General features: G+C 32.5%; 1 protein-coding gene across 4 annotated transcripts in view; it reads left to right on the forward strand.

Moving 5' to 3' along the window:
• LOC137397043 (uncharacterized) overlaps window positions 1-26,885 on the forward strand; it is a 237,801-nt gene that overhangs the window by 39,647 nt on the left and 171,269 nt on the right. For 3 of the 4 annotated variants that reach the window (XM_068083325.1, XM_068083324.1, XM_068083323.1), the window contains exon 7: window positions 10,075-10,233. The exons of the other annotated variant lie outside the window; for it this stretch is intronic. In XM_068083325.1, the coding sequence (XP_067939426.1) occupies window positions 10,075-10,233 (159 nt within the window). The remainder of the gene's footprint in view (window positions 1-10,074; window positions 10,234-26,885) is intronic. 4 annotated transcript variants of the gene reach the window in all.

Here is a 26,885-nt window from a genome sequence, read left to right on the forward strand (position 1 = left end):
CATGACCATGCCAATCAATCTGAAGATATCTCTAATTGATTAATGCTTCAACTATCCATCTATTAAGGAACCTACAATCACCAAACATCTTGCATGGCTCATGGAGTGCCAAATTAAGTGCAGTCGCTAAGCAGTTACCAGAACGCTTACCAAAACATATTGTCAGTACATGTGCTAACCATGACGTCGATATAGCAGATGTTCTGAATCATTAAGCTCCTGCAATACAAACATATCTAAACTAATGATTCTCATGTGACTCTCTATGCTTCCTTGTTTTAGAAGCTCCTTAGTATTGGGTATTTAGTATAGGATGCGCTTAATCTATTCCGGCTGTAACGTATGTTTCGATTAGTAGTTTATAATTTAGTTGTTTTAAGAGAAATAATTCTGAAAAGCAATTTCATGTAACTTGTACGCACTTACACTGTAACACTAATATATTTAGCTGTTTATTTAAAATAATTAACATGTGTAAGATTTTTTTTAGTTATTTTTCAATGTATGCAAGTTCCTACACATTAAATGATATAGGCACTTGTTAGAGTATATTTTACGATGTGTAATGTTTTCTATTATTGAGTCTGTTCTTCAAAATAAATTGTATCATTACATCACTGTCGGCATATCATTTGTATGTCTACATGGCTTGCACACTGTGTGCTTAAGCCCAGTTCCCATATCAGCTGCTAAACCCTCTGATAGTTCAACACTGCATGACTTCATCGCAGTGTGTATTCTAAGTTTAGGCGACTGTTCTATTATTCTAAAGCCTGGTTCCCATATCGTTGCGAGACTGCAGCGGTAATCTTGCGCAGCGAAACATTTGTGACGCTAGGCTCGATGGCTTCTGATCACAAAAAGCTGCATCACTAATAATCGCATAAAAAATGTTTGCTCGCTATGTCATTTTGCTAGGTCGACGCTGACCTTAACTTGTACAGTGCATTTTGGGAAGGTTTAGCCTGCGGCTCTTTGTAAAATTTGAGCAGTGCTAAATTCTTGTGTTGACCGCCGGCAACTACCAGTGGTACTCGGCGCGTAGGTTTAAATTTTACCACTGATAGCCTGCGGTGCAGTCGCCAGTGCTTGCGGCACAAATGGGAACCAGGATTTAATTAGTTATGTGATTCTTGGTGGACAGCAGTTTTTACTCACACTAAACCTGTGTCAACTCTCTCACGACTAATTTTGTTATTAGAGAATATTGAATTGATAGTATCAGATATCTGGTGATTGTAATTTTCTACTGATGGCTGTCTTAATGAAGTTACAATGATTTAGTGAGTTAGGCTAAGAGCCAGAATATGATAGTCGATGTCTTAAGCAATATTGCGGATCTACAGTAGATTATTTTTCTACCTGGTCGAGATGTTTTACAGATTTATTCAAGGTTTCCCAGGTAAATTTTAGAGATGTAGCTGTTGCTTATTACAAGAGTATATATTAATATATATATATATATATATATTAATATATATTATTAATATATATATATTTTCATATATTATTAATATATATCAATAATATACATGTATATATTAATATACATATTATAATATATGTTATATAAACTTTGTTAATAATATATATATGTATATTATTAATGTACAGTATGTACTTTTTAAAATGTGTAAGACAAACTATCTTAGAACATGAATTTTATATCTACATAATAGTTTTTTGAAAATGCAAAAACCTTTTGATGCGTTTTATTTGGAAATACTCTTTTTTATTACATATTCAAACTTTTTTTTAATTTGACATTATATGTAATAACAGGTTTATAGACAAATAAAGCAGCGTGGTGTAGTGTTTGACAGCAAGTCAAATGTCTGTCTCTCACCAAAGTATGCCAGCAGCAGGTACCTAACCATCACTGTTCCCCAAAACACAATGATCCTTCATCCAGCCTAGTTACCAGCCAACCCCACTATTATCTAATATTCTGTTAGTTAGTTACTCATGGAAAGTACATGGCACATAAGCTTAATGAAAACTGTAAATATAACACAGAAAAACTTGTTCTTCACTGTTTTGTCATATATCATAACTCACACATCTGCTTTTATTATCCAGTATCTTTGCTTCCACTGCAGGTACCACAACCTCTACAGCTGCAACCACTGCTACAACCGCTGCAACCGCTAAAACCACTGCTACTGACACTTCTACCACCGTTTCCACCACGTGAGTTGATAGATTATTCTGTGTAAAATCACTCCTCTATTTTTAACTAGTTCAATGAGGTGCTTTATCTTTTTCCCTCGGTATTATGCTCCTGGTAGTTGAATTAGTTTATTTTAATTATATAACATGCTTTCAAAACTTGTTAGATGAATATTTTGTGCATTATTTTACAAGTACTACAGCTGATGACAGTGGAATGACTATCTCATTCACTTACCAGAATAGAAAAGAATGTACAGGATTGCGAGTACAATACCGACCTACTGAAGCGGGAACCAATAGTATGTGTAATTTATGTTAAAGCGACAAATTATATTTATTAAGGAGAACCTTCAACTGATGAATGCAATTAAAAGAAAGTGAAGCAAACATCTTTAGTACAGTTAACAGCAGAAAATGTTTCGATTTCAAGTATCAACAAAATATTTTAAGAGCTCTCTGTGATACATTTGTTTTAGAGCAACTATCATTATGCACTTGTGATAGAGAAGTGGCAGTGAGCTACAGCTAACACTTTGACAAGGATTCCATTTTAATTTTTCACAATCGTCAAAAAGCAATTAATGTTTTATGTGATTGACAGTTAAATACCTCTTCTTAGTCTACCAAGCAACAATACATAACAATAAAAGACCAGTCACTCTACAATAAAATATCACACTTGAGCTTTTCCAAACTGAGTTTAAATTCATAAACTGTCTTTTACCGAGTAGAAGTTATTGCCACCCCAATAAGATTGAAGTTGGTGAATTTTACATAAGCATGACGCAAACCTTAAATCCTTCACTCCGTATAACAAGTCATGCTCAATTAAACTTGGCATAAACAGTGTTAAATCAAACATGAGCTATAAAATGATTCATTCTTAAAAATGTTTATTGCTCATTAAGAATCTCACGGGATTGCAAAATAATATTTTTTCTTTGTATGCCCTTTTCTTGGAAAAACATCAGATCATTGAAAAGTTCTTGTTTTTGTATATTTTTACTCAGAGCTACATAGGATTAAAAATTAATCTTTGTTTTTTGTATTTTTTTAATAAAAATCACATAAAATAAAAAAATGACTTTTCATTATAAGTTTACAGAACCAACTACCGAAGCTTCAAGTTTAAATCTCTTCAGTAAACAACCAGGTAAACCTTTCTGATTTTGACACATTCTTTTTATTCTGAAATATCATCTTTTTACGGGAACGTAAGTTAAAAAAAAAAACTAAACAAAAAGCGCATAATATTTTTTCTTCAGTTTAAGATGCATTTTTAAAGCTGACTCAACTACTCTCTCCTTTTTACATGTATAATACATAGATAAAAGTTTACTCCATCTTAGAGTTGGTATGACATTTATGGCTTTTAATTACTGATTATTTTGAAACTGTTTCCATCACTCTCCTTGATATCTGTGTATATCACAAATATTCTTAGCTTGTCAACGTGATTTTATGTTTGTAAGCTTCAAGCTTTTGGTACATTTTGGTGCTTTTTTATATCTATGATCAACTCTTGTGTACATTTTTATCCTCTAAGCCATTTGCATCGGAAATTGGCAGCGCAATTCCACCCAAAAATAGGTTCCTGTCACACTCTGCATTAATGAGAAAAAACTAAAGTTTGTCACTTTATTTGATAAACGTCTCTGCAGAACGCATAATATCAAAGTTCTACCAACAAAATGTTGTTGGTCATGCAATGATGATAAAGGCCTATGCATACTATTGCTCAAATCGATAATTAGCTGTGCGATTGACCGCAGCGATTGACTGCTATAATGTCATTTGGCGAAAAGCACTTAACACTCTTGTTGCTAGCGATGATGGGATAGACTTGTTATACTTGACGACCTGTTGACTATGCTGAACATTGACACCGATGATCACAATTGTTAGCATCTTGAGTGGCTTTTTATTGACCACATCGGATCCAATTTCAGCAGTTGTGAAGATCCATGCCAATTCATATTTGCAAACATTAGGAAGAACTAGCTCATGGCAACTTACATAATCAGATAATTAAAAGATAAGAAAAGAAACCACAATATCACCAATGCAATTTTGTAATTTCTATTTGGTTGTTGGTTAGGGGTCACCTACAGCTGAAAACCCATTGTGTGTACAACTTATCGTAGGTGATGTCGCAAGAGAAGTTCAATTCAACAATTCAACACCGCATATATGATGCAAATGATTAAAAAAAGGTGCCATCTTTAGCGCAATATAATCAATTGCGCTGTATTATATGTTGACTATTTGTGTTGGACTACCGCAATTGTGAAAGCTCTTAAAATTGTGATTGCTAATAAGTTCTTTAGCCAATCGAAAGCATATTGTCAACAATTTTGGTGTGCACACACGGCTTTGACAATCTGTGAGCTTCGGCCAAATATTTTTGTGCTTTTTTGCCTATTTTGTAATTTTGGTCAATACTTCTAAAAACATTGCCTTATGAGACTGTACCTTAACCCATGCATCAATCAACTACAAGCAGCTTCACATGAATGACTGTGCACATAGCTATTTTCTGTGCTTTAGGGGCACTCCTGATATTTTCTCACAGTTCATTAGACAGCCAGGATACTAGTTATATAAGGCTAGTAGTAGTAAAGAAAAGAAACGTTTTGGGTCTAATTTTGGGATTGCATTTAGCCAATAAATTAATGACGGTTAAGAAGGGAATGTTGTAGCAGTCCAAGATTGAAATATTTAATTTAATTGCTTCTTTAACTAAAACTATCGTCTAAAACTTCACTTGCTTCTTAAGTTTGAAAGTATTAAAAAGCAAAAAAGCCACTATTAGGCTAACAATAGAACTAAAACACTTTTTAAGAAAATCCTTTATTGTAGTAGCCTTTTAATAGCAACAAACTAAATTAGTAATATTTACTTTTACATCAAACTTTAATTATTGAAATAGTTTCTTGTTTTGTTTGAATAGTAGTTACATTTAAGTTAGCTATATTTCAAGCACTGCAGAAATGAGACTATTGACAGTAGAGTCTTGTGTAGACAAAGGTCTGATCAGGCATATGGTTAGGCTGACTAATACAACCTGGTTTATTAAATAACCTAACATCAAACCAGTATGCAATAACAACACACATGAAACACAGAAAACTTACGTAGATTGATTTTGGTTATAGTTTGCAACCATACAATCCCCTTAAAACGTGATAACACCCACAAATACTTTTTAACAACTTGCACCTACTAACACCTGCTAATGCCTGTTAACACTTGCAAAAACCTGATAACATTTGAAAACAGATGTTAACAATATTTAACGCCTGCTAAAAATTTTTGGCACCTGATAACACATGCTAACATTTGTTAGACAAGCTATCATTTGCTAACATTTGTAAACACCTGCTAACGAATGCTAACACTTGCTAACACCTGCTAACATATGCTAACACCTGTTTACCTGTCCTCTTAACACTCTAGCTATTTTTTTTAAACACAAAAATGTTACCTTCTTGTGTTTAGATAAGTTTAGATGCAAGTTTAGATAATACCAGACTATTTGGAAAACCAAAATAAAAAAGTACAACAAAATAATATGAATCTCTCAGTGTTATGACTGAACTGTTCCTGAGCAAAAATTTAAAACCAAATGTATCTTTTTCTTTATTTTAGGCAGCATCCCAATGATATACCTAAATTTTAGGCAGCTCAGCACGACATGTCAGCAACTAACTAGATCAGCGCTGACTTACTGGCAAGTAATGTCCTGGAATAGAGAGGGTAAGATATCATCAGTTTCAACTTTTTAGTTTATAACGCGAACATTTTTTTGTTCAAAATTTACCGCTTTAACATTTATAAAATTTGCCTAAAATGACAAAGTTTTTAAAAGGACAAAAATTGTGGGATGTTTGTGAGTTTTGATATACATGTATGTTTTCTATATTTTGTACATATTCGGATAAATTTTTGTGGTGAAACAAGGTTGTAGTCTAAGATAGTTGCCATGGTAACAAAGCTGAAAGAGCAAGCAATAAAAGAGCAAAAAGGAGTCATTATGAGCAAATGATAAATCAAAATGTAGGGTTAGAAAAAGCGAATCAAAAGCCTTAGTTCCTTTATCTTGTTAACAAAAGATTGTGACATTTATAAAAGTTTGATGGATTGCTGAAAGTCATGCCAATGAAAATATATTTGATTTGCCTATTTTTGGCAATATAAACTGTTTTTGCTCCATTTAACTACAAATGACTTACGCAAATGAAATTTTACAGTTGATAAAAAGCTTACACAATCTCCTTTGATGCATAGTTTTGTTTATTGTACTAGAAGGGTTGAAACATTGGTTTAAAGGTGAAATAAGGAACACATTCTAATCCCTGTTTCATAGCATCTGTGACAAAACCAGCATGGTTAATGAAATTAAAAATAGTTCTGTTGGTACTAGGTGCCAGATTTTCTAATAGCAATGACTAAATATTAACACAGAAACAACAACATCTCATTGAAGCAAAACCCACTTTTTTATTAACCACAACTGCAATAAAGAGTTTGCAAGTAAAATAAACTAAGTAATGCAGTAATTCTGTAGCTTTTCAAAACATTTAGGGTAAATTGTAAAATGTTAGGAGGCTAAATGTATGGCAGAAAAACTGTGGTAGAGTTAGTGATGTGAACACAAAAAACAGCTAATCAGTGGCAACACTTGGCATTAATCTTTTGTTATTCACATTGTGTTATTTTACGGTAATTGGTCACTGATGGCTGCATGCAATCGATAGTCGTTAGGTCGAATAGTCAAAATCATTAGGTTGCAAAAATGGTTTCATTTATTTGAATGCACTGCAGATTCTCAGAGCAAATTGTGAAAAATGCTAGTAATTCCTTAATTAAACATTTTAGACCTAAATCTGTCACACGATAAAGGGCTTTAGTAAATACAGTTCTTTGAGAGATTAATCTGCATAATGCTTATGGCAAGTGTTAGCGATGTAAACAAATTTGCATACCACAGAATTTTACCATATACTATAAATAAAAGACAAAAAATTTTCAATAAACTGATTGATCACCTAGTAAATAACCAATTGCGCGATAAATTAGCCAATAACCTACTGTAATTATTCAATTGTTCAATGAAAAATCAATCAATTAATTGATAGATTGATTAACCGATATTTTACTTAATAAGCCAGTCACTAAATCAAATAATCAATAAACTAACAACTGAATCAATTTATCTGTCAATCTCCAACCAATCAACCAACAAATATTCATTAAGAAGCAGATAATGAGCAGGTGATGCTCTGATTTCCAGATCAAAGTATGAGATCATGAAAAAAAATGAGACTGCAAAGTTGAGTTGCATCTAAACTCACTTTGTTGATTATAAACCCTTACACATCTGTTGAGTAGCTTCATCTATATCTTTTAGTTTAAAGGATCCATCAAAAGTTCTTTGTTGAATAATATACTGCAAAGTAATAGTAAAGAAAGTCGGATCATTGTGCATTCTACTTTTTGGAACATTGACTGGATTGTGCAGGAATAGTTGCTATGGTTGTAGAATATTTGGGTAACTGAACACAGAAAACAGGCTGTAAATATGAAGCGCATTAGTTTAAAAAAAATGAATATTGGACAAAAAACCACTAAAAACATCCACAAATGTTCATCTCGAAATCTTGAATAGTTGATTACAGTTTTGTCGCAATCAATTTTATTGCAATTAATTTTGATTGCAGTTTGGATTGCAATCCTTTTTTTGATGCAAATAAGAAAGCTGCCATGCTTTGCCAATTAAAAACAAGTTTAGAGAACAAATAATCTCATCCTAAACAAGCATAGTTACTTTTTGTAGCTAAAAATGTTACATATAGATGGTGTGGCTTTTGACCACATGTAGTTACTATTGTCTATAGAAAACTGACAGTAAAGTGTACTGTGAAAGATTGTTATGTGCACCAACTATGCGCATAGCTATTCTTAGATGTGGAAAGGTGATCAAGTGGTGCAGATGGTAGCGTGTTTGGCTGGGAATCTGAATATCTAGATTTTATTTCCTGTTTAGTGAAGTCTGTTTTTTTAGCGTTTTTAGATGGATAACGAATGGATGGGAACGGCTCTTCATATAGTAAAAAAGATTGGGTAATATTTCCTACAAATTGGGTCAAATATAACCTTTACTATAGTAAGACCTGTGTTTATCTATTTGTTAAAAGTTACGCTATGAGTGGTAAGAGTAAATATTGCTTTACAGAGAAATTAAACTTTGCAAATACATGTAATATGTAGCCAAGCATGCTATAAACTGCACCACTCAACCATATTTTCATATCTAAGTCTAATTGTGCCCATAGTTATTACACGGGATGGTCTCTCATTGTGCACAGGCTAGCCAGCGTAGTAATCCCACGACCAAACAAGAGTGAAGCGATTGATTGGGAGATTTATGATAAATGCACACATGCACACAACTCCCGAAAAATTATCCGTTAACAGCCGTCACCAAACCCTTGCAACGAAATCCTATCAACAAATTTAACTATTTTTCAGTAAAGTCGTTTAAGTATAATTATGATACAAAACGCATATAAGCCTATTTAAATATGTTACCAAGCCTTTGAAAGGTTACCGCAAATTCCTAACACTAACCCATCTGATCGGATTATACACAAATATATACAGATTAATTTGGACGAAAATCGCCACAAAACGATTGAAAAGCTTGGTTTATTAAAAGTTAAGACCGGAAATTGAAACGCCGAGCGACAGAGAATAGAACGATAAAGTCTTGCGCATTTCACGAAAAAATAACTTGCACTTTTCACCAGTTTATAGCATTGTCGAATCGTCAAAGGTTTCGGCAATTAACATAGGAGTACAGAAATCGTTTCATTCTTGCCGATTTCAAGTTTTTCATTTTCAATTTCATTTGCTGACACATTTGAGTACTTTCGTATTCTAACTGATGTCCAACGCAGTATAAGTAAAGGAAATGACGATGATATTTTTTAACGGTTCTTATGAGATTATTACAATAATTAATTATAAGTTTGGATGACTACAGAACAATGACTACGTAGTACAGATTTTCTAAAAATCTAACGCAGTGTAAGTAAAGGGATATTCGATGACATTTTTTTTAGCGGTTCTAATGAGATTATTACAATAATTAATTATAAGTTTGGATGACTACAGAACAATGACTACGTAGTACAGCTTTTCTAAAAATCTACATGTATATAAATATCAGAACTTCGTGATATTGTTAGCTATGACGTTTTGAAATGTAAACAAAATTGTGCATTGGTTTGCTATTGTTACTATATTAATAATATTGGTTATTCTAATAATATCAGTGCATTTTACTTCTAATATTGGCCAATATTGCATTTCTCTTTTTGCAGGAGGAGATATATAAACATATAATAGTGTCCTTTCATTATTGTTATTTGTTGTATATAACAACACCCACACCCAGTACATTACAGCTACCATTGCAGTTATCCTATTTGACTGCTAATATTGCATTTCTCAACCATCAATACCCTTTCTTTTTCCCAATATCACTTTGGTCGTGGGCTGTATGACTGGAATTTCTAGTACAGTATAATACTGGCATTAATATGATGCCATCACCAGGTGTCATTATCAGGTAATTTAGTAGATGTCAGATAACATGAAAAAGACTGAGCAGTTTGCATACCATTAAAGAGAAAGATCATTTCAATTGCTCCATCTCCAATGCCTACAAAAAATTAAAGAAAGGCTTAACTATGATAGAATTCTTTCTGTAAGTTATTCCCCTGTAGTTTCTTAGTGTTTTTATACATTATAACATTTATTATAGTCTAGTTTTTTTAGTGATTTCAAGAATGCGTGATTCCGATTGTAAAATCTTTTGAATTTTTTTATATATTTTAGGAAAGTATTACTACCTCAACACTGACTCACCAACATTGATGCCAGGATATTGCATTGCATACAGAATAGCTCAGTGTGTGAGGGCCGGGGAGCCCTGCAGAGCTGTGGGGAATAGCACCCAGTTTTACGATGTCCCACTCAATGTTAACAGCTGTCCTGGTGAGTCTAACTTCATAAAATTATATTGTATAAATATTATGTTTGATTATAATTAAATTACTAAACAAAATATTATAAATGTATTTTGTTCTTTATATCAGCTGAAAACTGTTCAAGACGCAGTTTCCAGATAAGAAACGAAAAATACATTGATAAGTGCTGTAATATTTCTTATTTGCTGTTTAAAACTACATGTAGAATTATTTTGAATTGTGATTTATAAATATAGAGGTTTATAGCATGTCAACAGAATTTCACAATTTGAAGGACCCAGTAACAGTTTGATATAGTAAAAATGTTCTAAGGCCAGAACATTGGTGCCTTTTTATAATAAAAGTTATCACCTTTGGACAAGGTTGATAGAGCCAGAAAGTTTTTCTTTTATTGCTAAGAATAAATTTATATTTGAAGATTTGCTTACTCATTATTGTCTAGAGATTTTTCTTAAGATATGCTTAATGATTATTATCTAACTTAAGTTTCTGTTTTCATTACTGTCTTTGATATTACCAATGATATACAGCCCCCCACGGATAGCCAACGACTATCATGTGGGCAGGGCTTAATAATTGTGCTCAGTTGGGAAGAACCTAGCCTGTCTTGACAAACTGTTGTTTTTGCGGAGTTGTCCCTCGTTGAGCGGGCGAGCAACACAACATTGTTGCTCGCCCACACAATGTTGTGTTGCTCGCCCGCTCAACGGGGGACAACTCTGCAAAAACAACAGTCTGTCAAGACAGGCTAGGAAGAACCCGAAAATGGCACCCGAACAAACAAATATGCTGAAAAAATCCCCTTGTAAATTTACAAATATTATGAACTATAGTGGTTATTTTGATGATCTGTCAAATTAATTTGTTGTCAAATGCATATAGTATCCCAATATTGTCACCATTATGATCTATCAGTTGCCATTCACAAGCATTCGTGATATTAATAGTCACAATCGTAAAATAGCCCAAATTCGGTTTTATATTTAGATTTTGAGTACGAAAAATACAATGCACAGCTTTGCCTCCTGTCCCATCTTATTGGTCATGTAAAACGATGTGACAATGAAGAAAGACTTTCTCATTTTATATTAGGGATGGAAAAATATAAATCAAAAACTAGGAGAAAAAGGCCGTTGTTCGGGTAATTTTGGGTAAATTATATTCAACTTTAAACATATACTACGACCTTTACCATTTTCAAAATTAGTAAAAGTAGGTAATTTGAAATGTTTCAGTTTGCATGGATCTATTATTTTAGTTAGGTATTACCCCTACATAGTAGAAATTCAAGGTTTGCTATTGTGAACCGCGGGATCTACTGACTGAATGAGCTAATGAAATGTTAACAGCGAGTCGTGTTTTCCAAAACATAACATGGCAACGCGACTGCCCCGCCAGAATTGTGTTAGCTCTGAAACCCAGGCTAGCACAATCTGAACCGAGAACGATACTTAGACCTCGCCCATATGATAGCCGTCGCCTATCCTTGGGGAGGGGGGGGGGGGGGGGGGTTGTATATCATTGATATTACCGTGTAAATTATAATTTAAATAGTAATGTACTCTAAACTGCATTATTTTAAGTACTAAAATAACGTAGTTTTCAAAATTAAAATAAAATTTATATTTAGTTTTTACCCACAAAACAAAGCACATCTTTTGATATGCCTTACCGTAAAATTACAAAAAAGTTGCTCTTGCTAAAATCCTTAGTTTACTACACCAATTGCAAGGTAGTTAACTTGTTTCGTGTTATCTTCAAAATTCTTATAAACAAGTTTTTACTATCATACCTTTTCTGTTATATCCTTTTTTGTTTTTGCAACATATATGGCCAAAAATTGTTGAAAACACTTGTACTCAAATTAAATCTAAACAAAACTACTCGGATAAAAAGTTGAAACTGATTTGCTGGGGCAATATTGTGATATCCTAGAAATAGATTTGCTGTTAATATAAGGTATAACTTTGTCACAATGGAGAAGAGATTTTTGTAATATTTCTTAAACTATAATCTAATAGCAAATGATTGTTATCAACAGAATATAATTTTTAGATTCTACTCTCATGGCCAGTTCTGTCAATAATGATGCCACCACTCCTGTCTTCACTAACATTTCTACTACTACCCAAGTTGCCACTCGTACTACTACTACCACCCCTACTACTACCACTACTCTTACTACCACCCCTAGTACTACCACCACCCCTACGACTACCACCACCTCTACCACTACCACAACCCCTACCACTACCACCACCCCTACTGCTATTAACACCACTACCACCACCACCATCCCAACGACTACCACCACCCCTACTCCTACCACTACTACTCACACTACTACATCCTATACTATAGCTTCCACCCGGTAAGTTGAATAATATTTGTATGAAGTCCCTAATGCATTGTAATCATTTTTGAGAAAAGTTGATCAAGTTCTAGACAATTTGAATTTATCAGATCATTTAACTGAAAGTTTTATACTTCACTCCTAATTATCCAAATAGTACCTATGATAGGTAGAACAAATTCTCAGACTATATCGAGTCAATTTTTATTTTTTTAAAGTGCTTCCAATGATGACAGGGAAGCTACCATCTATTTTACTTACCAGAATATGAGAGAATGTATAGGATTGCGTGTACAATACCATCCAACTGCAGCCAATGGTAGGTGTCGCCTATCTCAAACTTCATTATGAATATTTAAATTTTTGAAAAATATAACTTAACTTTGACTAAAAGTTTGTGAGAATTCCGCAGTTTCTTTGACAAATTTATTGCGGCTGATGTCAAACTGATGCCAACAATAAAAAATAATTGTTTATACCAAAGTGAAAATTACACAAATTTTTGAGCAAAACTAATGTTATCTTCTATCAACAATTTAAACAAATTCTTAGTTTTACATCTTCCATTTTACACCAACCATCATTATCAAACTGTTATTAATATATTTTGTTAGTATCTTGGCAGTATCATAATAGCATAATAATATTATTTTATAATAAAATAATAGCAATGAAATATATATATTTTGGCATATAATGTGATATTCACGCAATAGTATATTTTTATTATATGCTTATATAATGAAAATAGTTCCAGGTGTTATATACATGTAAATATAATAATATATTAGTATTCTATATCTTTAAAGTTAATAATAATAAAATCCTAATAGTATTTTCGCATTCCAGTGCATTGTAGAAGATTGTCAGGCTTTCCCATAAAACACAGAGAATAAGTGTGTGCGCAATTATTCTGAAGGACTGCTAGGGGAGTAGTAGTGTTTTATTCGCAATTATGTTTTGTCAATACTAATCCTCAAATATCCCGGCAAGCAAAATATCTCAAACAAAAAAACTGTCAAAAATTATTGAAAAATACTAATTCTCTCTGATGAAGTCTACTTAAGTTTGTGTAATATCATCTTCAAATGTCAATAAAACAGTTCAAAACCGTCTGTCTTATGTTTATTTTGGACTAAATATGACATGGATTACAAGTGCTGTGAAAAAGTGCAACTGATAATTTGGCCCTCTAAAAAGATTGAAATAGATTATTCTGTATCAACTTTGATAGATTTGTTAAAAATACTCAATGAATTTTTTGAATAATATTTTTAAAGATTTACTGCGAGGGTGCAATTTCTCGAAAATCAAATATGGTGTCAGTTTAGCTCAGTAGAGCAAAGACTTTGCATGTTTTTAAGAGAAGTTTCGCACAAATATTGGATCTGTGATCTTGGCCAGACACGCCTGAGTCTAGTAGCAAGGAAACCTCGACCACTGAAAACATGTTTAGCTTCAGAAAGCATTTGAAAGTCAGATATCATTCTTGTCACCAGTAGTGGCCTTTTTGAGACTTGAAACCCCCACCCTTTGCACAGCAGCTAAAGCATTTTAGACTACTTGGCACATGGCATGCTGCCAGGCCATATGGCAGCATAAACACTGACAGTCAACTCTGGAGCATGATAAAAACAGAGTGCCTCAAATTGCTATCTGCTGAATTTAATTTTTCGATTGAAACCACCTAACAAAAACTTTAGTATTCCCTTTCAAGCTTCAGTAGGTAACCGTAGGGTAAACATAATTTGAATCTCTGCAGTATGCTATTTCAACAATCTATTTAACTACCACATCTGGAAAAATAGTGGAATAACTGCATTAAAATAAGCATTAATCATTAGAAATGACAAATCTTGCAAAAAATGCTAAACCACTGCTTATGTTTTAGCAAAAACAAACTTGATCGGAAAAGTATTTTTTCCTTTTGCAAGTTTGGAGAGCTAAGAAAACGTAACGAATCTAACAAAAAAGAATGAATATAATATAAATATATACATGTATAATAATAGAGATAAAGAATCTAACAAAAAAATAATAAATAGATGTGCTGGAGAATCAGCCTGAAATATATTTTGTTATATTGTCTTTATAAGCTGCTTTTGTTCAATATTTGAAGGTAATTGTTTCCATCTGCTCGTTTGAAGCTATGAAAAAGAGTTGAAAAAAATATTGCAATCTAAGGAAATTAAACTCTCAGCTTTCAATGTAGCACACTAGTTTTGGGCGCCAATCTGCATTTGCGTAGCAAAATAATTGTACATATAGTTGTGCCCTCTGCTCCATCGGCACATCTGATGATGTTTTACACCACGTTAGACTGCCAGCTGCAGCTGGCAGTCTAACATGCTGTGAAGCATTATTAAAGCAGCAAGGATAATGGTAAACATATAATCATACACCCCTTAAAAAATACTCCGTCTGAACATAAATTATCGCTCATAAATGTTTTAACTATTTTACTACTGTGTCAAACCAATAATTCATGCTGCTATGATGTCATTCACTAATACAGTGTGGTTCTTTTTCGACCATAAAAATTATTACATTTCTTTGTTATCTATTTACATAAAAAACGTGGCCTTTTTATACAACTAATTTTCTTGTAAGGGTTCATATTTTGTATTAATTGTTGTGCTTTAACATGTACATGTGTAACAGAAATTTTTTAGCATTTGTGAACACGTTCTGCTGTTTACTTCAAAATTTTTAGCTTTTACTTATTATATTGATTTACCAAATGAGTTGGTTTTTTGGCAGAATGCACCATGACAAAAATAAAAACTGGTTGTTGGTATAATGCTTGAAAGAACAGTAGAGTCAGTATCCTAGCAAGTAACAGTCTTCTAGCTATCAAATACTCCCAAGCATTACCTACTACCATTAGTAGTTGGTGATGCTTGAGTAGCATGACAAACTTTATATAAATTTATATATACATGTATATGTATTATATAAATTTCATTACCATTATATTATTGTGAAATAATATTATTATACTACTAAATGAATGCCCAGTTCTGCACGATTCTTAGAAATCAGTTTACAAACAGTGACAGGTATTGCAGTTGCCCGTTACTTATTATTAGCCTGGCACATTGCCAATACCTTGAGTAAACTAGTAACTTAATAACAACTTATTAACTCACTTACCATTATATTATTGTAAAATAATATTATTATGCTATTAGAGTACTGTAAAAATACTAATATTACAAGCTGTTTGATAATGATGGTTGTTATAAACAGAAACGTAAAACAAAAGGTTGGTATAGATTATTGAAAGTGGATAACATGAATTTTGGCCTAAACTCGTGTAATATTTCTTACTGCCGATGATAGTAGGTAAAGCTTAAAAGCTGTCTAGTGGTTTAGAATGCCTGATTTGCAAAAAAAAAGTTGGGATTCAGTTTCCAACAACGGCCACTGTTGAGAAACAAAATGTCAACAAACCATAAATTGCTCTCTGTAACTAGGTTTGTCTCCAGATGTCAAGGCTTCTTTGCCACTAGACATGCTCAATCAAAACCATAAGGTCATTGTTTGTGCAAGAGGGTTCTCGAACACGCACGCACGCACGCACACACACAGCTTTTGCAGTTTCCACAGACATTATAATCATTTTTTGAGAAATCACTTCATAGTTTTCGCTTTGTTTGATAAAATATAAAACATTTTGTGTAGGTTCATTTTTGTTAACTGAACTGCTGCCTGGGTAAGCAATGTTTGCCATGTACTTTGCAAAAATTTCTCATGATGTTTTGTTAAAATGTTTGTAAGATAGATTGATTCCCAAAACACACTTCATATTGAAAAACAAAAGTTGCCTTTCCAAACATTTTCCTGTCTGGTGCAAAAGCAATACTGGTTGGAATTTTTTTAACACCACCATTTTCTTTTGCTTGTGTCAACCCACCAAGGTATTGTTGATAAGGTACCTCAACCGCTGAACAAAAACTGTTTTACTTTTGTGCGACGTGAACACTTGAAATATTTCTTGCTATCAAAAGTACACCCCGATCAAACTAATAGCATTAAAAATAGAAAAGACTATTTAAGAATAAAAACACTTAAGCAGCTGATGCAGTAGGTGGTAACAGCCATAGACATAAAGAATAGGCATATCACTTTTGTATTTCTAGAAAAATCCATCCCAAGAGTTTACATTGTCTTCCAGCAGTACTACGGCGTATGTGCACCGCGGTCTTTTACATTGACTAGGCATTCGCAAATAATGTCCTGGAATAATGAAGGTAAGTGAGTTGTTATCTCATTAATTTAATAGTTTTAAAGCTGTAAATATTTTGTAAAAAAACTAATATTATTGTATTTTAGCATTAAAAAAATTATATATATAAATTTCATTGTTTATTATTTGGTCTGTTGTTTTTTTTATTGTCTATGCGTTCAGCTATAGTGATTAAAACCTAGGAAAAAAAAATCTTCAACACACATGAATTGAGCTTGCAATGTTTATGATTGCTAGTTTGCAAACACACAACTAATCATGAAGCTAAGCTATTTTTGTCTTATTTAGCTCAACTATGCTATCCTTAAGGTTATTAAGCTAAGTGTGTACGTTTTATTAAAAAATAATACAACCTTTTGCATTTGTTTTTATTTTGAAATTATTTTTAAAAGCTTTTCAAAACCCACAATTCATTGTTCTTTATTTGTAACTTCTGTAAGTGATGTAGATGTTCTGTATTCTGTAGTTGATGTAACTTTATAACATCAGTTATTTGTAATTGTGATGTTTCAACTTCAGCTCTCTCGTAACTCCGCTACATAAGGGCACAGTTGCGATCTTCAATGTCCAATTAATGCAAAGGGCAATTGCTAAAAAGGGTGAAACTAAAAAATTTTGGCACAGACATTTTCAAATAGGAATTACCTCTACGTTATTTTTTGATTAAATCAGACCAAGTATCCTCATGTGCTTCATTGACGTACTCTATTCTGATATCTCATTTTTATGCTGGTATCAACTATCAAGAGGTACTGGTATCATTGTATTCATAATTTTGATGAATAGCTTCTGCAGCAGCAAAAAAGTTTTTACACCTACACATTTCTATGTATTCTTTGCTATTATTAATTCAATTTATTGAAAATTTTTAATTTGTTTTCTCAGTTTGTATTAATTTTATCATTACCGAATCATTGTTAACTGTTTTCGTAGCAAAACAGACTTAATATAGGTATTACTTGCTAATTATTTCACAAGTGCATTTAAACCCTTTCATAGTTGTTTTATTTTTTTTAAATTTATTTGATCTTCACAAAACATTTTCTTTAGGATATCAAGTTTGACAGCTACAATTGCTTGACATCAAGTTTGAAAACCTTTACGATTGTGTATATTTTTTTCTTCTAATTTATTTCAACTACACAAAACACTTATCTCATGATATGAAGTTTGAAAGTTAGAATGGCAAATGTTGTTAAATGTTACATACAAACAAGCTTTTGGCCCAGAGACTTTTCTATTACCCGGACAAAGCCGGACAATTAACTATCATGTACATATATATAAATCGTTTCTTCACTCCGGTTAACCCGTATGAGTGGTAATTTCTGCTCTAACTCGGGTCTCCTACCAGAGACCTGGGAGTTTGAGCACTCGCCTCAAGATCTTAGCTGCTCCCAATAGCGCACTTTTCTGCAACTCACCTGAGTTGATTACTGTCGGTAACTGGGCAAGCCACAGTTTATGCGCTGGTGTAACTGCACCCTGTGCCTTAATGACTACTGGGATTACAGTTTTTTTTACATCCCAGCATTTTTCAATTTCTTCTCCAATAGAGAGATATTTCTCTCCTTTTCTTTTTCTTTGCTGGCTATATTGTAGTCATTGGGTACTGCTATATCTATTATAGTAGTCCTCTTGTTCTTCTTGTCCACCACTACTATATCTGGTTGGTTTGCTAGGACATGCTTGTCAGTCCAGATGTAGAAGTCCCAGAGGATCTTAGCGGGGTCATTTTCATTGACCTTACCAGGAGCTTCCCACCAGTGTTGTGGTTTATTAAGGCCATATTCATCACATAGACTTCTATACACAATACATATGTCATGATTATGCAGCTCAGTGTATGCATTTCCTGCTAGCTGCTTGCATCCACTGATGATGTGTTGGACAGTCTCAGGTGCATCTTCGCACAGATTGCATTTAGGATCATCTCTAGTGTGATAGATTTTTGTTTGGAGTTGCCTTGTTGGGAGCACTTGCTCCTGGGCTGCCATAAGTAGCGACTCTGTATTGGCTGTTAAGTTTCTTTTGTTCAGCCACATATATGTCTGGTGAGGATCGCCAACCTTAGATATTTGTCGGTAGTAAGCACCATGAAGAGGTTTCATGTGCTAGTCAATTTCCTCATCATCAGGGTGAAGCTCCATTGTCAAAGCAGACGATTGAAATTCAGCTAGCAACTTATCTGAAGTGGCCATAGAGGCTGCATAGGCTTTGATGCTCTGTTCTTCTTCGTTCACTGTCTGCTGTACACTTTTGAGTCCCCTACCGCCATCTTATGAGTGGTAATTTCTGCTCTAACTCCGGTTTCCTACCAGAGACCTGGGAGTTTGAGCTAACTAACTAGAGTGTTGGAATAATTAATGTTACTTATCTTTCTTCCAGATTGATGTTGTACTCTGGGGTCACGACAGGTCTGTTTCGTGCTGGTGCACTCTTCAGGTGACTTGTGTTAAATGGCGGGTGGGATTGCCTCTTCCGGTGTTGTTGGTGGTGTTTGTAGCTCCGTTTCTGCCTGGATCGTATTTGCTGAGTAGGTATTTCTTGGAGTGTCGGCATGTATTGTTTATTTCGTTTCTTTTGTTAAGGTGGCTGTTTCTGGCCTGCAAATGATGTAATACTTTTCACTAAGGCACAGATGGCATTTCTTTGTTTGATTTAAATAAGGTCTAGCTTTTTGCATAATTTTCTATTTAATCCTGTAGCTTGTATTGTCATTCCTAAGTTTCCAGATGTGTTTACTAAGTTCTGTGCTGTTTTGCTTGTCACTGTGTGTGAAAGAGGCCGTTTGGTTTCTAACTATGGATTTGAAGTCGGTTGTGCATAGTTAGTTCTATGTAGGTGCTCTCGGTGCCCGTATGTGCTCTTGGTGACCCCAGAGTACAACATCAATCTGGATAAAAGATAAGTAACATTCCAACACTCTAGTTAGTTATAACACTCCGCATTTTTAGGGCGTAGAGTGCTATTAGCAGTAGGTCTGACCACTTATCTATTATACACATATATATACGTACATATATAGGTATATATACATGTATATATATATATATATATATATATATATATATATATATATATATATATATATATATATATATATATATATAGATATAGATATAGATATAGATATAGATATAGATATAGATATAGATATAGATATATATATATATATATACTGTATATATATATATATATATATATATATATATATATATATATATATATACATATACATATATATATATACATATATATACATATATATATATATATACATATATATGTACTGTAAAATCTCCAATTAAGCCCCACCTCTATTTGAACACCATCTCTATTTGATGGCCACTATGAGAGAAGGGTGTGAAAATAGAGTGCCAACCTTTATTTGAACGCCACCTCCATTTAAAAGCCACTTTGACTATCTTTGATCTGTATGAACCAATAATATTAATTGATCAGTAGAAAAATATCCACAAAACTGTATTACAAATTAATCGTTTTCATTAATAAAAAACAGTTTTGTCGTTGTCCAACTCCAAAGCTTTTTGCTTTCTTTCATTAAACTTTTGAAAGCATTACTACAGAGATAATCAGTAATAGTAGTCCCTTGTTTAACACGGTCTTAATACTTCGAAGTCCATGTACTTATACAAAAAATGGTTTAAATTTACATTGGAAGATCAACTTTGAAAGCAAAACCATAAAAATAATTAATATTTGTTTCAGGCTAATAGTTCATTAGTTCCTTGTTTAATGCGGTATTAGTACTTTGAAATTCATGCATATAAAAAGATTTGCAAGTTTGGGCCAAAGGTTACGTTTAGCGCAAAAACTGTTACAATTTTTGGCAAAGCAAAACTTTTACGCGTTGCATTTAACACCAATACACGGCATAAAAGTTTTACTCTCCCAAAAAATTGTTTGAAGGCTTATATCAACTAGTTCAGCAGTTCAGAAAAAGAGTTGAGGCCAGTAAATATTGTGGAAGGTATTGAACAACTAGAAAATGTTGAAAAGCAAAAATCAGAACGCAGCTATCCTAGCAAACGATGGAATTATTTTTGTTTCAGAAACGTCAATTTTTGTTTCGGTGTGTAATATAAGTAGGGTTCTTTTATGTCACTTGTTTATGGATATATTTTTGTATCATTTGATAGATTATAATTATACAACTTATAACTTCACAGATTTGTAGCATGTTATTTAATGGCATCCTTTGGGCTTTCTTAACGCATCTTACAATGGATCTATCCCTGTAACTTCACATCTATTACACATAAAAAGCTAGTTTTGGCTGAAAACTTTAGCAAACATATCAATGAGCGCAATGAGCTTTTATGCAACATTGCTAATAGACCGATATAAAATAAAAATATGTCTTCGACTTTAGAACGAAATAAAAATTAAAGTTGCCAACAAACTTAAAAAAAAACAACAGGCTATTGTATCATCACAGGTCAATTGCAAGCAATAGATATTCACTGGTAGATATATTTCTCAGTTTGTCTATGCACATTTATTAAGAGATATTTGACAAGATGGAAATAATTAGCAGATTTATTGAACCCAAAAGGTTTAACACCAAGCCACCGTAAAAAGAGCGCGGAATATAGGTGAAATTTGCTTTGTTCGTAATAGGGCTAAATTTATCTTCCAAAATTTCTGGCGACCCATTTGAAAAATATGTCACTAGCCTTTCTTTAAACGCCACCTCCAATTGACCGCTACTATAAAAGAAAGGATGAAAATATAGTGCCATGACGTTCAATTAGAGATTTTATGGCATATATTAGTAAATAATTAGATAGTAGGATAATACCTTCTTAGTTAGCTACCGTCAGTTTCAGGCTTGCGCTGCCATCAGGCTGTACATCTATCTCAACTGTAAAATCTCAACAGAAAGATCTACTTTTTCTCAATTTTTGAAAGGTATTTGATTGTAGTAACCTAAATTAACCTATCTCTTAAGAAGTTTAAATGTTTTAGTTACAATGTTTTAGGAAAGTATTTCTATCTTGCCCTTGACTTCTCAACATTGATGCCTGGATACTGTATTGCATACAGAATAACTAAATGTGGAGGTGATGTGAAACATTGCAGAGCCTTGAGCGATGAAACTCAATATTACCAGGTTCCACCCAATATTAACCATTGTACTGGTGAGTATAGCTTCATGAAATCAAATTGAATACAAGTAATAACTTAAAAACAAATGCTGCAACTTTACTGTTAACAGTTACTGTTACTGTTAAGTGTTACTTTTTTACTGTTAATTTTACTGTTGATTATTGCTGAATATAAAATAAATATTAAAACACATTTATATTAATCATTTGCTAAGCTATTATTTCCATTACAGCTATTTTAGAAGCGTATGAAAACGTTGTAATGCAGTTAATGAAATAAAAGATTACCAAAAATTGTTTCGCTATTCTTAGAAAAACGCTTTCCCATAGAGTATTAAAGAACGATATAAAACTTTAATGCTGACTAACCAGGTCAACCATTTTAATAGGTCAGCAAAAGGGCGTTGTTTAATGTTTCTTACAATAAATTTTATAAAAAATTATGCAAAAATATTCTAATTTTGCAGAAAAACTTTGCGCGCATTAGAATGATTAATAAAAAAAATTTTTGATGCTAAAGTTTATGTTTTTATTCATTATGGTTTTTTTGATGAGTACTCAAGCTACATAACTCTAACTAAAACATAGCAAAACTCAATTATCTGAAAAAATTCTATAAAACAGAAAAATAAATAATTAAAATTTTCAAGTTTACAAGGCGACTAAGATTAAATGCTTTGAGAATTTTTAATAAAAGTTAACATAAAAGTTTTTGAAACATTTAAAAACACTGAGTTGCTAAAATCAGCTTCAAAATAAAACCAAATTCACCAATTAAAACATTGATTGAGACTTTATTCATTCCTGACTTCTACAAAGAGACAAAATTTGTACTATCAATTGAAACTGTGCCATGAGTTTGCCTTTCAGATACATGAACATTACAAAAAATCTAAAGCAGCTGGTGAAATCAAAATCAGAAAAGCTTATTTAACATAATGTTATTATACAATTAATGTAATTATTAATAGATTTATTAGAAATTTCAAAGATTTGTTTGGTAATTTAATTACTTTTTTAAGCAACTTTTGAATCAATTTTATTGGTAATTTAGTTACCAAAACTTAATAATTAAATGCTTAATTGGATTTAAACATGAAGTTATTTGTCAATTCAATTACTAATGCAAGTTCACAAACCTAAAATTATTTGGTTTAAATTATTAGTGGAATCGTAAACTATCTATTAGGTAATACTTGGGTTTAATTGTCATCAATTTCTGTCATCACTCAACTCAGTTGGTAACGCCAATTACAAACCTACTAATAACCTAGAGACAAACATGAGTTCACTATTCAAGATAAGAGTTTTATTTTTGTAACTATTGAATCTACTTCCAACAAATAATAACATGTTTCGTAGCAACCAGAGCAGTTTCTACCACCATGAGATCAACAATTATCACAAAGGCAGCAACCAGCGGGTCAAGATCAAAGTCTACAAAAAAAAAGCTCGATGACTCAAGTAAGATGGGTTCTAATTTTAATGAAGCAAGACGATAAACTGATATTAATTGTCATCACATTCTGTCTTCACTCAATTCTGTCGGTAACACCAACTACTAACATAGAAAAAATTATCAGTTTACTAGCTGTTACCCAACAGTTAGTAAACTAATATTAAAGCTAAAAATTATTTTATTTTTGTAACTTTTGCACCTTCGTACAACAAACGATAACATATTTTTTAGCAACCACCATGAGATCGACAATCACCAAAAAGGCAGCAACCAGCAGGTTGGCGTCTTCAAAAAAGAAGCTCGATGACTCAAGTAAGATGTGTTCTAATTTTAATGAAGTAAGACTATAAATAGCTCAACTTACATGCAATCTACTAGTTTGCTAATTGGTGGAGCTGTTGTGGTGTAATGGTTATCACTTTATACTGGTAAGTGAGAGATCACTAGTTCAATCCTTGTTCCAGGTTGTTAAAATGTTCATCTCGCTTATAAATCTCCACGTGTTGGCACTGTTGGCAATACCAACAGTACCGACATACGCTATTTTCATGGTGAAAAACTCCTCTACCTTCAAGCAACCACATGTAAACCTATGAATAATATCACAAATGTTAACATTTGTGATAGTATCCTAGTACTTTTGAAAGCTTGGCTAAACCAGATACGTTTGGTAATCAATCCATTGGTTTGCAATGAACTTTGAGTTTACAATAAAACGTTTGTTTAGCATCTATTTAAGTTCAAATTAATTGGAATCGATATATTTAGCTTATAAACTTTAGATTTGCTGTGATGTAGTGGCTAGTCAGTAGTTCAATCGTAGCTGTCAGGAATTTCACCTAGTACTAAATCACTTCACTGCTCCGTTTTTGCAAAAAAGGCCTTTGCCTAACAAAACTTTGCTCCATCTCTAAAATAATATTATTAAAATTAAAAAATGGTAACATTTGTGGTAACATTCTGGCAAGTTAGAATTATTTTTAAATTGATTTTGTAACAGTACATTACTACTGTATATGTTTGAAACGGAAAAATTAGTTACTTACTGCTAATTTCGTTTAAATTTTGCAATGAATAAAATATAATTAAAGAACGCCTGTCCTTGAAAAAATAATTAATAATTTAATAAGAAAATAGTATTCAGAAAACTTCATTTACTAAATAATGCATCTACTACAAAATAACAAAATTTTTTTGCAAATTTTCCTCAAATTACTAAATGTTCAAATGTAATTAAATGATCATATGAACTTCAAACTAACATAAAAGAACTGCAAACCTCATGTAGAGTAGTTATTAGCACTCTGTACTAGAGAGTGACAAGGCAGTGGTGTGATCCAAGTTGTATAATGTTTGGAAGAGCAATTAGTGTTAAATCTTTTCCGCTACTTTTAATATTTTGGACAAGCCTGTTAATCAAACTTTAAGTTTGTAACAAAATCTTTGAAAGGAATTGGTTTCTCAATCATACAGATCAGTATAACATATTGAAGATTAAATTAGTTTGTTTAACAATATTATTACACAGTCAGCCAGCTGCTATTCTTAGTTTACATATATAGCAGTATATGAGCTGTAATTAAATGATGCCTGATTTTAAATATTTGATCACCGACTCCATACAAATTTAGAATTCAGAAAACATCAACAAAAATTTTATTTACTACCAAATAATTTTTATTTTTTAATATTCTTCTCTGATTATTAACATTTACTTAATGGTATGTTTCAAAAACTTTAAACTGACATGAAATACCATTTTGTATATCTTACATGTTTCTCCAAATCAAGAGTATATCTTAATGATGCTTTTTAAAAACTTTAGTTCTTGGGTTATTTTTTTAACTAGCCCAGAGTAGAGTTATATAAAAAAACTTGCAGTTTGTTTTTAGCTAAAAGTTCTCGTCTAATGAAAGCTGACGGACCAATAAAAGCAAATCACTTTGAAATATGAAGTGTACGCTAAAACTGTTTCTCGTCTTTTTAGCACAGGCTACTTTGATATCTCTTTCGATTGTTGGATTGGTAGTCCTTTTAATTGGAATAACCTGCTCAGTTGTACTAAATAAATGGATCAAGAAACAGAGACGAGCACGTCAAAGGTATGAAAGTAAGACTCCTTAGTTAAAAGAGCATGAGTGGCTCAGAGTTACACATAATCAACACTGTGATCAACATGATACATATTATATTATGTATTTTACATATATAATATATTATATTCATGTAAAAAAAAAATATATATATCCATAGAAACCTGTCTCATAAACAACGATAAGTAGTGAGAGTTGCTCGCTATTAGCCTGCGCGCTATTAGTCAGTACATTTAACAATATGAGCAAACAGTGTCTCATGACGTTATGCTATGACCCGCGTCGCAAGCAAAGCCATTAGGTATTTGCTCGCATATAATGACTTATATTGGCAAGCCAGCAATTCAATTTCTGTTGTCTAGTGGGTATAGGGTGTGCGACAGGAGCACGACAGATTCTGATATCGAATTTTATTCGGTACGGAATCTTTATTCCAAAGTTTTAAGATCTATAGCCGGAATGCGTACCAACATACCAACATATCCACATACATACTTTGAGAAATGTATAAATGTGTTTACATGTAGGGGCCTATATACATTTTATACATGTATATGTATATACATTGTGTATACATCTACATATCTTTAGTATATGCGTGTATATGCACTATGTGTATATATTTATATATACTTTTTGTATATATGTATATACATTGTGTGAATATATATGCATATATTTAGTTTGTATAGTATATATATATATATATATATATCTAGTATATATACTAGATAAACTTCGAGCAAGTTTATTTCTTGAGATACAAGTAATCTTTGAGATATGAGCTAGTGCACGATCCTCACTATATGGCCAATCATATGAGAGGCAACTTTCGAAGGCAGCATCGCTTGGTCTTTTTGTATGAATCAGTAAAGAGGGTTTTAAAATGTTGACTATAAGCTATGGTATGAGGAGAAAAGTACGAAACCAGAAACAGATAATAAAAAATGGCCGAAAAAATTAAAGTAAGTTTACTAAAAACGTAAAAATCAATTTCAAGTGTGTTAAAAGTCAAAATTTAACTTCAATTGAAGTTAAATTTCAAGTTTCTGTTAAAGTGAGGTCACAAAGGTTTAGTTTACCAAACAAATTGCTATTAAGTTTCTTTCAGACCATGTTATCTACAAGGTTTGTCTTGAAGGTAAAAACTCCATACAGTAGTGTACATAGTAAAGTTACATTCTATTGCAGATCGTAACAATCAAATAGGTATTTGTTACTTTGTTAGCATAGGTACTAAATTACAATAATTAATGCATGTTTTTCCACCGTAATATCATGTTTAGGTGCTTTTTTTAATATAGTAATGTAGTATTTTGATTTAGTTATTTTGTATAGAGAATTGTGCCTTGAGATGCAACTAAATTGAGAAA

Source organism: Watersipora subatra, chromosome 5 (assembly GCF_963576615.1).
Source record: "Watersipora subatra chromosome 5, tzWatSuba1.1, whole genome shotgun sequence".
NCBI lineage: Eukaryota > Metazoa > Bryozoa > Gymnolaemata > Cheilostomatida > Watersiporidae > Watersipora > Watersipora subatra.